This window comes from Orussus abietinus, unplaced genomic scaffold, assembly GCF_000612105.2.
Source record: "Orussus abietinus isolate OABI.00-Male unplaced genomic scaffold, Oabi_2.0 scaffold314, whole genome shotgun sequence".
NCBI classification, from domain to species: domain Eukaryota; kingdom Metazoa; phylum Arthropoda; class Insecta; order Hymenoptera; family Orussidae; genus Orussus; species Orussus abietinus.
The window spans coordinates 60,081-77,799 of record NW_019394544.1 but is presented as its reverse complement, the minus strand read 5'-3'; the positions used below and the strand labels follow the sequence as shown (position 1 = coordinate 77,799).

Sequence of the window (17,719 nt, the reverse complement as noted above, 5' to 3'; positions counted from 1 at the left end):
CTTTGAACAATTTGCGATTCGATTGCACTTGAAGTGCAATCGAGCGGCGTCATTGGACGTCTGTGTAGATTAATGTCTCTTACTGATAGGAGTAACGCGACTCGAAGGTCGTTGCAGTATCGTGTCGGTAAGTGACTTCTCTTTACGTCTTTAACAACTATCTACTGATGAATGCAAATTGTAATCTCGATGCGTAACCCCTAGTAGCACGAAATATATGTCTTATATGTTCTATATATTTTATATATCTTCAAATAAAATCTACGAAATATCTTAAAAAATCTGTCGCAAAGATTACGAAGATATTTACACACTTTACTGGATCTTGATTCACAAGTGCAGTATTTATCAATAAATAATTATATATGCGAGTATAGATTCACACTTGACGCTGCAAAGCAAGGATGGTCCATTAAAAGTCTCCTCCGTAATTATGACATCAAGATAAATGTTTTCATCTGATCCCGATGTTCATCGTGATTCATTACAACATCCACTTTGGGGTACTCAACAATCAATTATATAAAAAAAATGTTTTCCAAAGTAAACATTTGCAATTGCCAGATGGTGCGTGCTCGTCCGTATCATAAAAACTAAAACAATTTAACGTTACCAATCAGTATCTCTAAATTAAAACTAATAAAACTTATATATGAGTCATACGGAAATATTTTTCATGTTATATGTTTAAATAATTTAATATTTGTCCATGGTATGGAATCATGGTAAATATATCTTAAAGATTCAAATACCATTTCCTTAGTACGTACCATTCATTTAGATCATAAAGTAAATTTAATACAATCAATAATTGAATATCGCGCACGTACATATTATATCGCAAAAAAACATGCAAATCATTTAAATTCTATCTTCAGATAACATATAATACATATACGTTGTACGTACATGCATACTTGTTATACGTGCAGCATCGAGTTGCTGTGCAGCTCAAGGATCTCTATTTCATGTATTAAATATATCTTCACCTAAATAATGCATGCAATGATAACAGTAACGCCATATCGAGCAAATAGGTAACAAAAAACCTAATTAATCAAACAACTTGCCAATATTCAATACCCTGGATTCTCTATTTCATATCTATACCAAAGAGATAAACAGTCTTAGGTCCAGCTTTCACCAATATGAATTTATTATTATCCATTTTTGTTCTGACTTTAATTATGTCTCGTGGTAAAAGTATTCCGAAAGTATTCAAAATTTGACTTACTACTCTTCACCGCCACGGTATAGATTTTTGTACGCACATATGGGTTGGATATTCAACTATAATAACTTTAACATCGAAATCATAATAATTGTAATTATATATATTGGACATATAATCGTTTTCCATTAATCTTCTATAACGCCACGTGACTTCAAAGTGCCATATCCGTTCGCCGATATTTTTTAAAAGCGTATTTAATTTTTACGGCGAAACTAAATGATTACCTTTCCTACCATTCCTTCGTAACCAATGAATGAATCTATATATTCTATATTCATTATATTTGAATGTTCAAAAATGCTTAAAGATTGTAAACATATATACAAATACCCATTAATATCAGAAGGTTAAGGCGATATGAAAGGGTTATTTTATATAAATTTATATAAAACGTCAAAATGTTTATAAAACTTTTCTTCAAATGGGGTGTACCGAATCATTTGTAACATTAACACGTGATTATGCAGATGCTAAGGAAGAACGCCGTGATGCTCCTGAAATTTAAATTTTCATAAAAAGAAATGTGATTTTGGTTCTAGATGAAATGAGAAAAATGAAATTTCACCATAATCACGTGTTACCGTTTCAAATGATTCGGCGCATCCAGTTGGAGAAAAGTTTTATGAATATTTTGACGTTTGATATATGGAATGATCCTTTCATATCACCTTAACGCGAGGCGTCGCGTTCAATTTTAATATCGTATACATTTATTATACATATAGACAGAGATATGAATGGTGGGTAAAACATACGCGACAGGCGCACCCAGTTTGGAGAAAAGTTTTATGAATATTTTGACGTTTTGATATATAGAATGATCCTTTCATATTACCTTAACGCGGAGCATCGCGTCCAATTTTAATATCGGATAACTTTATTGTACATATAGAGAGAGATATGAATGGTGAGTAAAATATACGCAATACCCGCAGCCAGTTTGGAGAAAAGTTTCATAAATATTTTGACGTTTTGATATATAGAATGATCCTTTCATATCACCTTAACGCGGAGCATCGCGTCCAATTTTAATATCGGATAACTTTATTGTACATATAGAGAGAGATATGAATGGTGGGCAAAATATACGCAACATCCGCAGCGTACGTGCAGCGGTGGTCGCGGGCGCGGCGCTGCGCCGCGCAAGGTCCTCGACATCGTCCTCGGAGGAGCCGGCCTGGACTCCGGCAGGACCCCGCCAGGACTCGGCTAGGATCCAGGCCGGTAGGATTAGGAGAGGGCCAGAGAGCAAGCCGAAGCGTCAGATAAAAGTGAGGGAGGATCCGTGTCGAGTGGGGAGGAGCTAACGCGCTTCGAGTATATATGCTGGAACCGACCAGAAGCATGGTACAGTTGACCAAGAGGCAAAACGCAGGAGAGAGGGAGAGGACCGATCGGGGCTACTTGTTTCGGTGCAACCCTGCGAATCGAGTGACACCGGGACTCCCTAGGGGATTCTAGTGAAAGTGCGCAGAGCCGGGCTGTGGTGCCAGTGCCGAGGAAACGCAAGACCGGTGCATCCCCGGTTGACGAGCTTTTCTTCGCTCTCTTTCGGCCTCTCTTTGCCGCCCGGAAAGAAGATGGTCGCCACTTCCGGCGCCCGCTTGGTCACCCTGGTCGCTGCCGGGGTGCTCCTCTTGGTGCTGCTTCCGGATCTGGCTCTCGCAAGACCGTCCGGAGTCATCAGGTACGTCGGCGCCCCGAATGCCGCGCTTTGATCACTCGAATTGGCGAATTTGGAAATTTTAGACGGATTTCTCATATTTTCCTGCAGATTTTAGACAGTTTTAGACGATGCATTTTTCTAATCTCGCTGCAGATTTTAAAACATTTTAGCCGTAGGATTTCTCAAATTTCGTCGCAGATTTTTTGGAAAGTTTAAACGACGCGTTTTTGAAATTTCGCTGCAGATTGTAGAAAATTTAGACGACGCGTTTTTGAAATTCCGCGGAAGATTTTAGATCATTTTAGACGACGCATTTCTCAAATTTCGTCGCAGATTTTTTGGAAAGTTTAGACGACGCATTTTTGAGATTTCGCGGCAGATTGTAGAAAATTTAGACGACGCGTTTTTGAAATTTCGCTAAAGATTTTAGATCATTTTAGACGACGCATTTCTCAAATTTCGTCGCAGATTTTTTGAAAAGTTTAGACGACGCATTTTTGAGATTTCGCTGCAGATTGTAGAAAATTTAGACGCGTTTTTTCATTTCGCTGCACATTTTAGAAAGTTTAGACGACGCATTTCTCAAATTTCGCTGGAAATTTGAGAAAATTTTAGACGACGCATTTTTGAAATTTCGCTGCAGATCTTTTTCAAAGTTTAGACGACGCATTTTGTAAAATTGCGCGACATACTTTAGAACATTTTAGACGACGAAATTTCGTTGCAGATTTTAGAACGTTTTAGACGATGCATTTTCCAAAAACAGTTTAAATAGATCTTCTGTTTGAATAAACGGTCTCGGAACTGCTTTGAGCTTTTGCAGAATGGCTTGGTGGTGCAGTGTTTGGACACAGTTTCGATGATTTTATTTGTCTATAATCGCCGGGCACTGTTCGTGATATTTCTTGTCTTGACAAATGATTCCGATTTGATTTATTGATGTCATCGAACATTCTGGAGCATGAATGGATGAAAATTCAATCCATGATCCGGTATCGAGTGCCCAAAAAGTGAATTTCGTTCAGCTCTGTTTCGTTTTCGGGATGAAAGATCTTTTTGGTTGGTTAAATGATTTCAAAGCAGAAGAATTAAAAGATCTAGAAGTACCTCGAGGGTCTGTAATGGCAAGAAAAATGAAATTAGAAAGATTTTCCCGAGGCCATTGCTTCTTTTAGAGACACTGTTCTGCTTAGAAATAAATCGCCCCCACTGATCACGTCTCAACCCATAAATACCGATTTTTAATTAAACGAACGTTAAGTCAATGTTTACGGTTTGTCCACACTCGTATATATTGATTACTCTAGCGAAATTTTAAATTCCTTCAAAGAAGTGTCTCTTTGCCTGATAATATATAATGTATGGGTGTGATCTAATATATTTCAAAACGTAAATTCAATATTAAATTTAAATTTAATTTAAAGGCTTAAAAAATTAGAGTGCAAACAGTACTCGCACAAAAGACGGTAGAAAAATGAGATACCTATGTAGATACTGTTTCATTAATTTCCTTGATGATACATAAGTGATATAAAAAATTTCTCACGCTTTATCGATACAAGAAACGTGAACCGAGCAAAGACATCAGCTCTTGACCAAGATTAAGGCGACAAATCGACAGTTATCTTGAATCAGACGTAAATTAGATTTTCGATCCATGCCCTGTATTAATCTATCTCGATTTCATCCGGAATTTGGTAGGTTCGATCGATCGATCATATCTGGCGATATGGCAAGCTCGAAGACTCCCCGCGTAGGCATTTCGAAATTCCCGCTAAATCCAATCGATTCTTTTTTTAACTTTTAACCTTACAAGAGTGATTCATCGGCTCTTTCAGCGCGTAAGAAATATCTCAGACCCGCGAGATCGCCAAATTAGCCGAATCGAATTCGATCGAATCGATCGATTTCGATTAAACTTCCCAACCGTGTGACCAAAATCAGGATAAGGATATCATTTCGAAAAATATTACGCATATCGACTTCTATCATAATATGAATCATACAACACTCTCGGCCCAGTACATTTATAATATCTATAATTTGTCTCGACCTTTAATAATGAATTGCATATTTGTATGTGAAAAATTTATTACAAAGGCTATTTACGAATTATTTTTTCCGATGTGACATGTTCGACCCGTTACAATTAATTAGCAATTCATAGGTTAACGCGATATTGGTTTTCGTTTACCGAACATATGTAATGTGTCGATTACTTTCACATTGCTTGAAGGATAGACCGAAATGCATGTACAATTAAACCTTTAAGTGGCGTTGAGAGGAGTTTGCCCGAGCAATAAATTTTCCTTTCGTTGGGACTAATTTGTACCTCCAGGCAGAGACGACCCCCAGTTATTCACTAATTAAGAATTTCCCAGGATATTACGTATTCCGTCTGCTGCACGCGTCTCTGCTCCACTTAAGATCGTTTGCTTATTCAGTGACGTAAAGAGAATCATCGTCATTCGATGCGAGAATGCAGTGGGAAATGATGCAACCGAGAGAATTTCGGAGTCACTCGAATATGCATTATTACCATGCAGAGGTTTCAACAATGCAATCAATTATCTATATTAATTTCATTAAAAGGAATATAAAATAATAATTACAAACCGAAGAAGCAAGAGGTTGCGATAAAATTCACCTTATATCAGATTGCTCGTAATAATTTAGAATAAAAATCATGTAATCGGTGACTTTGGGGCTCCTGTAATCACCTGAGGTGAAACTTTTGTGTTTCTCCTTATGGTTAAGACGGTCAATTGTAAATGAGCACAAGACAATTCAAGTGTATCTACGTTATGCAGAATGTCATCTCAAATGTCGAAATTTTTCCTATCACCTATTTTCCGAAACGGTGAGAAACATTACCCATGCATTTTAGCGCATACGCTTAGGAACTGAATGACTCGAGAAATCAATCATCTAATATTGCCGTATCATCTTTACAGCAGGCAAAAGCGAGTGTCGGATCAGAGACTGGCCGAACTCGAGACTTTATTGGCGCTTGCGAAAATGCGGGGCAAGTTGGTCACGGTCCCTGTTGGATTCGGTCGTGTGGATCCAGCCAAGATGTAAGTGAACATTTATACATTTTCAGAACAATACATAGCATTTTTTATTTCATATTCGAATAATAAGAGCTTACGAATTCAGTGTAACAGCCCGAACAAACGTCACTCAAAAAATACAGAAAAGAAACCCCGAAAGAAACGCGTTCTCTTCATATCTTCCTAAACATTTCTACATTTTCAAAACAATACATAGCATTTTTTTATTTAACCCTTTGTGGTCGTATGTCTACCTTCAGCCACCGAAACACCTGTACATAAATTTAATACGACCGCAAAGGGTTAATATTCGAACGACAAGAGCCTACGAATTCAATAATATAGCCCGAACAAACATCACCCAAAAAGTGCAGAAAAGAAACACCGAATTAAATGTATTCCTCACATCTTCCTAAACATTTCTACATTTTCAAAACAATACATAGCATTTTTTATTTCATATTCGAACAATAAGTGCCTACGAATTCAGTGTAATCGCCCGAACAAACGCCACTCAAAAAGTACAAAAAAGAAACACCGAATTAAAAATGTATTCCTCACGTTTAATCAAATCTTATATATCAAAAATCAGATTCCCCAATAACGAGATTACAACCAACAATTGTATCACATTTTTTTACTCGGGTGTTCTTGGAAGATCTTACAAGATGCGCATCGTTGAAATGTCCTCCGGAAGTAGCATATTTCCGGCGATTTATCACCAAATGTCAAACCTTCTTGTCATTCTCTCGTGTATCGTCAATTGTGTACCGTGAGAATTCTAGAGTAAGGGACAAATGTTTAAGTAATTTGTAAATGATTTAAAAGAGCGCGTTTGGGTGAAATCCGAAGTTGGGAATCACTCGGTGGGACGAATCGATCGAGATTATGTAAAAGGGTATCGAAACTCAGAAGCAGGGGTACGATTGTCGATCAGTCCTGATAACAAATCGATGCACGTACTCTGATGGCGAGGATCAGGTATTTCCCGGAGTACCTTGACACGATGCGATTCCTGCAAGCGAGGCTCATTGGTACCGCATGACGTGACCGTCATATTGAATTCTGTCTTGATGCGCATAAGTTTCCTCGAGGTCGCCAGAAAAAGAGAAAAAAAAAAAAAAGAAATAATCCAAGTGTACTTGCACCGTCTTGCGCTTTCTAGTACTCGGTTAGTCTTGCAAGACCTGCAGGTCAGCCGAGTACAAGTGGAGTTACCTGAGTTAATTAATGAGGGACCGTTGCTAGCAGACATAACGACAAATATTGATAAATAAAAAACAGGTCCATCTGTTAGAACTCCTTTCAGGTTTTAATTTCATTCAAGAGACATCGCGTAATGCATCTCATGACATAAACGTCCTACGTATGTGTTACCCGAGTACAATTGGAATTATTTCATTGATTAATTCCAGATCATTATGTACATTTGTTATGTATATCTGTACACTACTTCACCCGAAAGATGTCTTGTACATATAGTACCTAAATATAATTGAAGGAGTTACTTGAAATTGGTAATTAATGCCAGACCATTTTGTCGGAGACCGAACGATAACCTCAGACAGAGAGTATATTTCCTAGAAAAGATTTCTAAAGTGTACATTTATTCTAGAGAAATTTCTTTAAACTTGACAGCAAAACTGTCTTAAACGTACGTCATCCGAGTACCAAGAAAATCGTCTTCGCGGAAAATTGACGCAAGCCTCTCGGTGAGAAGCGTTGAGGTAAGGATTCTCCGGAAATTGGCTTTTAACCCTTTAACGTGGGACATAAAATGACGTAAAAGTTTCTCGAGATATCTTGGAGTACCTTTCATTAAATTCCATTATGTATAAGAGTGGGTCTAATCAGGCCACGGCTACAAAAAATGAGAAAAATCGGCCGCGAAAATCCATAGGGAAAATTTTAGTGGCGGCGAAAGTGCAAGTATGAAGGAGTTACCTAATGGGAGAGAGAGAGAATAAAAAAATTTATTTTCATGTCGCGACCAAATTCCGCGGTGATAATGGCTGGTCGAATCGGGGCCTTGATAAAGGGAGCACCTCCAAAAAATGAGAAAAATCCGCCGCGAAAATCCGTAGGGAAAATTCCAGTGGAGGCGAAAGTGCAAGTATAAAGGAGCTATGTAATGGGAGAGAGAAAAAAAAATTTGTTTTCATGTCGCGACCAAATTCCGCGGTGATAATGGCTGGTCGAATCGGGGCCTTGGTAAAGGGAGTGGCTACAAAAAATGAGAAAAATCGGCCGCGAAAATCCGTAGGGAAAATTCTACAGACGGCGAAAGTGCAAGTATGAAGGAGTTGCGTAATGGGAGAGAGAGAAAAAAAACAGAAATTTGTTTTCATGTCGCGACCAAATTCCGCGGTGATAATGGCCGGTCGAATCGGGGCCTTGATAAAGGGAGCGACTTCGATCGCTCGACGAGAGCTCGCGAGGGAATTATCTGCGAAAGAAATCGACATTGTGCCTTGCCTCCGCACTTACAGGTATTAAACCTCGTCTGGGCAATGATCAGTCGGTTGCCGATGACTCAAAACTCGTCGGGAATGATTATCCTTATCTTATCGCCGTTACGACTGCCGTAGAAACCAGACCAAGCGTGGCAAAGATCGTCACGACTGACGCGATCTTCGCCAAAAGAGGCGCCAACGTTTCCCTGATAAGCGACAACCTGCTGGATAATCATCGCGAGGATGATAGGCTCCCGAAAAAGAATTCCTCTAATTTTTCCCAACTTTTCTTTCGTAGGTATGCCTAAAGTCCAGGAAATGTTGCCCCCTACATTCATAACCTTCCGACTCTTCGGACAATTCGATAAAAGCGTTTCTTCTAAAAATAAAAAATGTTTGAAACATTTTCTAATCCTTTATACATCTCAGAGGATACTGACTTTAGGTACAATCAATTTTTGGTTTCTAGATCTTCGCGCGATTAGGCGAAATCGTTTCCAAAGATTGTTTTTGATATCTATTAATATTTCGCCTACATTTAAGTACTGACTTCGTTGGGCGCAATTACAAGGTTCGATTCTTTACGAGCTAATTACTTAAGGTGATATGAAAGCGTCATTCTATATATATATAAAATGTGGAAAATTTATAAAACTTTTCTCCAAACTGGGTGCATCGAATAATTTGAAATTTTAACATATGATTATGGAGACCCTAAGGAAGAACGCGATGCTCGTGAAATTTCATTTTTTACAAGAAAACGTGATTTTGAGTCTAGTCTAGGCTAAATAAAACAAGATTTTTCTTGAAAAATGAAATTTCCTGAGTACCACGTTCTACCTTAGGGCCTCCATAATCACATGCCGAAGTTTTAAACGTTGCATCCCGTTTGGCGAAAAGTTTAATAAATATTTTTACGTTTTATATGTATATAGAATAACCCTTTCGTATCACCTTAACTTTTACTACTTTTACTTTTAACCCCGGGATTCTTTCGCGTTATGGAGACCATTTTTCCCACGTCTTTTCACTAGCCACGAAGTCCTCGATGTAAGGAATGCCCTACTTTCTTTTTTTTAACCCTTTTACGACAAACAAAGAGACGAGAAGCGAAGGGAGCACATCTGCAGATAGAATAACATGGGTACCCGGGGACAGCTAAATAAGTTAGGAACCCGGAGAATGCGTTTCGAATAAATTTCCATTGAACATCATTCTTATGCGCCTCCGATACTGGAAATACGTTTACGATACCACCGACAGGGCGTAATGCAAGAAGAGGAAATAAGAAATGAGCTTCGTAATTTGAGTACCGAGCACTAAATTAGCGCGAAAGCTCTTTGAGAAGAGGGCAACTCCTTTTTCTTAAATATTGTAACATTACACGCTATCTATTTTCATGATCACACATCAGTAACTAAATAAGATCCTAAGAATAGACGACAGATTATACAGAAAAAATTAGCAGGTTATTATTTTCTTGAAAATAATAATTTTACTGGAACTGAGATGATATACGCAGATACAAATATGGTTCATTGAACGAAATTGTTTATCGACATTTGGTTAATTTCAGAAAACACTTTGGTTAAGTGGACCGAATTATTGATCATTTGACTAAACTCGTTCGATTCATTAAAATACAGTGTCTTGATTAAATCATTTTATTAATTTGAAAAGATATTTTAGTAAATGAACCGAATAACTTGGTTAAATGTAGCAAATTACTTCAATATTTGTTTGGACCCATCTCCATATTTCGAGTAATACAGTAAAAGTTATTAACGAATGTTTTTCTCATGCCGGCAAAATGTTTCCTCGCCATATAATAACCGTATTCCCGGGTTAAATCAACAAAAATGTTATTGATCCTGCGAAATATTTTTCTGCGTGATACGCGTACATGGCAATAATTTACCTCGAAAATGAAATGAACTGAACAAATTTACTAGTATGCATGTCATACATTTTTTATTATTTTAGGGGATAGAATTAATTGAGAATATTCCAAGAGAGATTGTATTGATCCAACGAAATATTTTGTCCGCGTGATACGTGTACATGGCAATAATTCATCTTGAAAATGAAATGAACTGAATAAATTGATTAGTATGCATGTCATACATTATTTATTATTTTAGGGGAATTAATTAATTCGGAATGTTCCAAGAGAGACGAAGATTCTTTTGGGGGTTGAGGCTTTGAGGGTCCAACTTGGGTTTCTATTGGTAAACGGGCTTACTTATGGCAAAAATAGATATGCACGTGTACATGTATTCAGGATTACAGGCAAATCACGTTTACTGCCGTGTGACCACGTCGGGTTTGGCAGGAACGAGCTAAATTGGGATAGGTCGGGCCAGCCGGAAGAAAATGTCGCGTAGGCGAGCAGGATAATTTCGGGGGCACTAGGATTTGGTCAGGACGTGTAATCTCCTTATTGAGGGTATTCCACCCACTAATACCGCCAGAGGGAAAAAATATGGTGTTATTTAATTTAATCGTCTTAAGCCAGCGCAAAGAGATTAGGTGCCACAAGATCCGCCATAATCGGCGATTGGGCGAAATCTCATATTCGCGTTATTTGAGGCGAGATGGGAAACTATTTAAATAGATTCCGCCTAGCCGCAGGTTTCTCCAAATTGCGCAGCAGGTTTTACATTAAATTAACGTGAAATGAAACACGTCGACGAACTTGATCGACGTCTATAAAGAAGATTTTTCAAAATCCCTACGTTGCCGACGTTCGTTTTTATATTGACAGATGTGGCAAATTATATTGGATATTGTACCAAATGGCATACTCCACCTGTCGTTTTCGTACAATAAATATCAAGAAATCGAAGTAAAACTCCAGAAATCCTCTGGATTCATACTTTCTGGGGCCCTTAATTGACTGCAGAGGGTCCCCCTGCGCCATCTGTGATTTCCAGGTCAATTAAATTTTCACTCCGAGACCTCGTATTCCCATTGTTTTAGCATAGAAGCGCATACAACACTTTTCTTGACTTTATTCCGTTCAAATGCGAGTTTATCGATTACCAGAGTGTTCTAAATTGTCGTAAAATTGTCCTGACCATTTCGTTTTTCGTATCAGTGCCTTCGATAATTGTATATCGATCGAAATATGAGAGCTCGACGGCATTTTGGTTCTGGTCTGGGCTGAGTTAAAAAATTTGTTTAAAAAATCCAAATTTTTAATGTGTCAGGACAATTCTAGATGATCAGGAGCGATGTGTCCAAGTTTCGGACAGTTTGGCCTAATACCCTTAAAAAAAAGTGTTGTATTCGAATTGACTGATTTGAGGGGGGTTTCACTTCACCTTAAGGAATTACATAAGCTTTTGCTGATTTTAATTAGACACGTGAGAAATTAATAGACGGACGAGGGATTAATTTTAGGACGACTCGTTAATGATGCCGCCGTGAAATGCATTTTTATATTAGGCATATAAATCGTTATCGGAAAATAACATTTTTTGGGTAAATGGGAAGTTGTTTAAATGAATTAGGTATTGACTTTCGACACGAGGGATTAATTTTAGGACGACTCATTAATGATGCCGCGGTGAAATGCATTTTTATATTAGGAATATAAATTGTTATCGGAAAATAACATTTTCTGGGTAAATATGAAATTGTTTAAATGAATTAGGTATTGACTTTCGGCACCTGCTATGAGAATTGTGTATTTCAGTTAATTTTCTCTTGGTTACCATTGGTATATACTAGATCAACAGGTGCTCCAATTTCCCCGTTCCCTTTAACCTCAGTACGGAATTAAGATTTAAAGCAAATATATTTGGTTACTAAAAAAATAATCCGAATTTCCCTTGCATTTATTAAAACTTTGGGGAATATCCTTATCTTTAAATTTACCCTACCTTGTTTTATAATTATACAGCGATAATCCCGGCACTAATTAGTACAGCTTCGGTGAGGATATTTTTAACTACCGATTGTATCCACGGTAGAAAATATTATCAAACGTTGACGTGTATTGTCGGCGCATTTTTTGGGCTGAAAAAACGTTTCTATCTTATCTACGCGATAATGTACTCCCTCGGTACGGAGGAACATTCCTTATCGAAACCGAACGACTTCTGCAAGTTAATTATCGTAATTATTTCCCCGTACTCCCGGTGCATAAAGTAACCTACGTTTTTCTTCCCAATTAAGCGCAGAACATTGTAATCGATCAAAATCTTATCACCTTATGGTACAGAGTGTTGCAAAAAGGTGGACTCGATTTGTATTTAAAGGTGTATTGAAATCGGGTACATCTCTTTGCATGAGCCCACGCCTTGCTGCTCGAAATTCCAATTCGTTGTATCATTTTCTCAATCCTCTTTGTTCCTACGGAATTTTATTATTTACCATCCACTTTTCTTTCTGATTACAGTGGGCGCAAACGTAGATCAAACGTCGACAGTGATCTCCAAAAATTGCGGCAGATTCTTCAAGCAGTCGCACGTGAAGAATCCGTCTCGGTTAGCGAAGAGAGAGACGAGCTGCCATCTTCTAATTGGGTAAGCATTTGCACAATTGTATATCTCATTTGCAGAGAGACTGGAAATTCAGTTGTAAACCACGTAGTCAATATTTCCAAATATTAGCTTTCGGTTGATATTTAAATTAAATTCCCCTCGTCGCCCTTTGCTTTCTTCATCGAGAGCCATATTTCTTTTAATGCGCACTTGGCGCGCAATGCTACCGCACTTGAATGAGCATATGAAAAGATGGAATGAAAAGAAATGAAAAGAAATGAAAAAAAAAGGTAAAAAGACTCGTCGAAAATTCATTGTGCAACCATGAATTCCCGACCCTACATCTACATCTTTTTTAATAAGAAAATCTGCATATCAAACATTTAGAAAAGAAAAAAATTCTCTTCCTTCTTCTCCAAAGCGACAATAAGCTGTTCACTTGAAATGTAAAAAGTGAAATCCCCGTCAAATCAGTCGATTCGAATACAACACTTTTTTTTTTAAGGGTATTAGATCAAACTGTCCGAAACTTTGACACATCGCTCCTGATCATCTAAGAACTGTCCTGACACATTCAATATTTGGATTTTTCGACAAAATGTTTTAACTTTGCCCATACCAGAACCAAAATGGCATCGAGCTCTCATATTTCGATCAATATACAATTATCGAAGACTCCGATATGAGAAACGAAAGGGTCAGGACAATTTTACGACAATTTAGAACACACTGGTAATCGATAAACTCGCATTTGAACGGGATAAAGGCAAAAAAAGTGTTGTATGCGCTTCTATGCTAAAACGATGGGAATACGAGGTCTCGGAGTGAAAATTTAATTGACCTGGAAATCACAGATGGCGCAGAGTGTCCCTCTGCAGTCAATTAGGGCCCCAGAAAGCATGAATCCAGAGGATTTCTGGAGTTTTACTTCGATTTCTTGATATTTATTGTACGAAAACAACATGTGGAGTATGCCATTTGGTACAATATCCAATATAATTCGTCATAGCTGTCAATATAAAAACGAACGGCGGCAACGTAGGCATTTAGAAAAATCTTCTTTATTGACGTCGATCAAGTTCCTCGACGTGTTTCACTTCACCTTAACGATTCAGAACTTTTTTTAAAAATGTTTGATATCCCGAAAAATCTGCATATCAAACATTTGTAAAGAAGAGTTCTTTTCCTTGTTCTCTAAAACGACAATTGTTCAGTTTAAAAGTAAAAAAGTCATGTTAACAATACATTACAGAGAGTAATTCCTCCGAAATTGGATTATACGTCAGTGTTATAAACGATCGAACGAAAATTGCAGGCTCGTTATCAATGATCGATTTCATGACTTCCCCATTAATTGTGCCTGAATGATGTCTAATAAAATTAATATCTCCTTTCGAGGAAACGTCGGGAGACTTTTGCGTTTCTATTTGGCACCCGAAATACTCGAAAAGATTTCGAGACCCAGGGGGTGATTCTTTTCCCTCCTCTTTTTTTTTTTTTTATAAATTAGCAATCATTTCGTATCATTACGGAGCCACGAATTTACTGAGTGATAATTACGTGTTGAAAAAGAATCGTTGGCGCGTTGGCACGCGCCTCGTTATCCAAAGGCCTTTGCTCGTCATTTCTGACCCCGTGCGATCTTGACGATTACTCAAACAGGTCATGACATTATCAGTCATGAAGCTCTAAAGTTTCCCCGATCCCTCTCCAGAACTCGTTAGACTCGTTGGCAAAGTAAAATCTCCGGTACATACGAATCATTCCGTGATTTCAGATCAATTTCTTAATGGAAGATTTCAAACGGAAATTATTTTCTTTAATGGAATGTTTCAAACGGAAATCATGATTTTTTGCTCCTTTGTTAACCCTTTATTAAGGTGAAATGAAACACGTAGAGAAATTTCGTCGACGTCGGTAAACAAGATTCTTCTAAATACCTACGTTGTCGACGTTCGTATTTATATCGACAGCCGTGTCGAATTATATTGGGTATTGTACTAAGTGGCGTACTTCATATGTCGTTTCCGTACAATAATAATAAAGAAATCGACATAAAACTCCAGAAATCTCCTGGATTTATGGTTTTTATGTCCTAATTGACTGGAGAGAGCCACCCTGCGCCATCTGTGATTTTAGTGTCAACTAAATTTTCTTTCGTTTCTCATATCGAAGCCTTCAATACTTGCATATCGAAAGAAATATGAGAGCACGACGCCGTTTTGGTTCTAGTCTAGGCTAAGTTAAACAGTTTTTTTTTTCGAAAATCCAAATGTTAAAAGCATCAGGACAATTCTTAGGTGATCATGAGTTATGTGTCAAAGTTTCGGACGGTTCGATCCAATACTTTTGAAATAAAAGTGTCTTATTCAAATCGACTGATTTGAGGGGCGTTTTTCTTCACCTTAAGGGAATGTGATAGTGGCAACCGATAGCTCAATCGTTCATGAAACTTTTCTCCGAACAGCGTGTACCGAATCGTTTCAAACTTTACAACGTGAATATAAAGGCTATAAGGTCTTGACACTCATGAGATTTCATTTTCTATAACAAATTTTATAAAAATTTACGAATCAATTTTTAACAAAATTGAAATTTCACGAGTTTCAGGACCTTCCATATACCCTTCATATTTATATTGTAAAGTTTGAACCATACACCCAGTTTGGAGAAGAGTTTAATATGCAACGTGAATATGAAGGCTACAAGGTCTTGACACTCATGAGATTTCATTTTTTATAAACAATTTTGAAAATATCTATAAACAAATAGAATTTTGAGAAACTGAAATTTCACGAGTTTCAGGACCTTCCATATACCCTTCATATTTATATTGTAAAGTTTGAACCATACACCCAGTTTGGAGAAGAGTTTTTTTAAAGAGAACTCTTTGACACCACTTTCACATCCCCTTAACTCTAAAATTGTTAACGACACAGGAACCCACTGCTTAGTTAACGAAAATTCAAATTCAACATATTATTCATTCGTATTCTATATATGAAATTTGCTGAACGTTGCGAAAAAACTTATTCAAATACATAGTTAGTGAAATTCAATGACCAATGCCCTTCGAGATTTCTAAGTGGCGTTCTTATTTTCTGATATTCAATGATTGATGCCTTTCGAGACTTCTAAGTGGCGTTATTATTTTTTGAAATTCAATGATTGATGCCTTTCGAGACTTCTAACTGGTGTTATTCTTTTTCTTTCCAGAAGGACATAGAGTACCGACACAGAGTCGGGACGGAGGATCAGCTGATATAACTCGAGCGAGTGTTTAGAATGAAATGACAAAAGGATGTCTCACTCGTTACCGCCCAAACAGTATTAGCGGAGCCTTCAGCCGCCTGAGTTTGAACTCTTGAAGAAAAAAGAAACTTTGACTAGAGCCTAAGTAAACTAATAGATCAACACCATCCACTGGATACGTACAGTCCGAGGATGCTCGAGAAGCCGAAGAAAGGCCTGAAGGAAGAATATAGGGTCTACGTAACTTGCAACTCACTGTGTTCTTTACTTAAGTATTTCAGTTTTGTACGGCACTTCCAAGGAAGATCAACGCGCGCGCGCACGCGTTGATTTAGTAATTTATTTAATTTAACTTAATGTATAATTTGTAATTTCAATTAATTCTTAGAGGTCGATTATTTATTTCCCTTAGGTAGCCTGGCGTTGACAAGGCCCGTGTGCTCTCCTCGTAACGTCGAGGACTTCGGGCCATTTCTTTATTTACCATTTTACTTTTCTTATCGCCCCCTAGTATTGTCCATTGTAACGATTGTGGTATTTATTGAAAACTAGATAGTATTAACAAGATTTAGCGAATTCGACAACTCCTCGCTCTCCTTGGAGCGTCGTTTTGACGACCAGGAACTCGTTTTATTAAGATGATATGAGAAGGTCATTTCTACATATAAAAACGTGAAAATATTTATAGAAACTTTTGTTTATTTACCCTAAACTAGAACAAAAATCACATTTTCTTTCTGAAAAGTGACATCTCACGAGCATCGTGTTCTTCCTTAGGGTCTCCATAATCGTGTGTTAAAGTTTGAAATTATTCGATGCACCTTGTTTGGAGAAAAGTTTTATAAATATCTTCGTTTTATATGTATAGAATGACCCTTTCATGTCGTCATAAGCGACTCAATAGTTAAATTTATTAGGCGAATTACTAACCCCACGAAAGACAATTTAATTGAATATGGCGAGGATAATATAGTTGTCTATTTTTACTTTTTTTTTTTTGGGGGGAGACGGAAATTCTTGGGCGGAGCTTACCGTGAGTCGTGCGATTTTATAAAGTATTTATAATCAATATTTGTAACGCTCGGAGATTAACTGTCTCAATTGTAATAATCTCGTTCACTTTGTGAATGTTAATCTCGGAGTTTGATTGCACTTAATGCAGATCACCTTCGCACGGCTATTTAGGTACGCAGGAATGTTGAGATTTATTAACATTCCTAAGAATTTATATACGATCGCAACGACTTAATGTGATACATGAGTTATCTATCTTTTTTACCGTTTAATAATTTATTTATTAACTTATTATTTATTATCTCGATACGATTTCTGCAGAATTTAAATGCAATAAAAGTATCTCCTGGATAAATAATTCCATTGTTCTTAATTCAATGATTCCTTTGACTTCCTTGTTTCTCTATTTTTTAGGAAAAGATCTGGAAAGTCCAAAGAGTAAGAACATCATTAAAAGTTAGTTTACTTAATCTTTTAAGTATAGAAATTGTCATCTTATGCCTAGGATAAAAAGTGTTTGATTAATACGACGAAATGGTTTTATAAATCTTCTCGTAAAT

The 17,719-nt window shown here is 37.3% G+C and overlaps 1 protein-coding gene across 1 annotated transcript; it reads left to right on the top strand.

Annotated features, from left to right (window-relative positions):
- The first annotated feature begins 2,504 nt into the window (after positions 1-2,504).
- LOC105702680 lies at positions 2,505-17,517 on the top strand. Its single transcript, XM_012430410.2, has 4 exons — positions 2,505-2,921; positions 5,855-5,977; positions 12,809-12,935; positions 16,110-17,517. Exons 1-4 carry the CDS (start codon positions 2,815-2,817, stop codon positions 16,158-16,160), a joined length of 408 nt encoding a protein of 135 aa, XP_012285833.1. The 5' UTR covers positions 2,505-2,814; the 3' UTR covers positions 16,161-17,517.
- Positions 17,518-17,719: the final 202 nt, after the last annotated feature.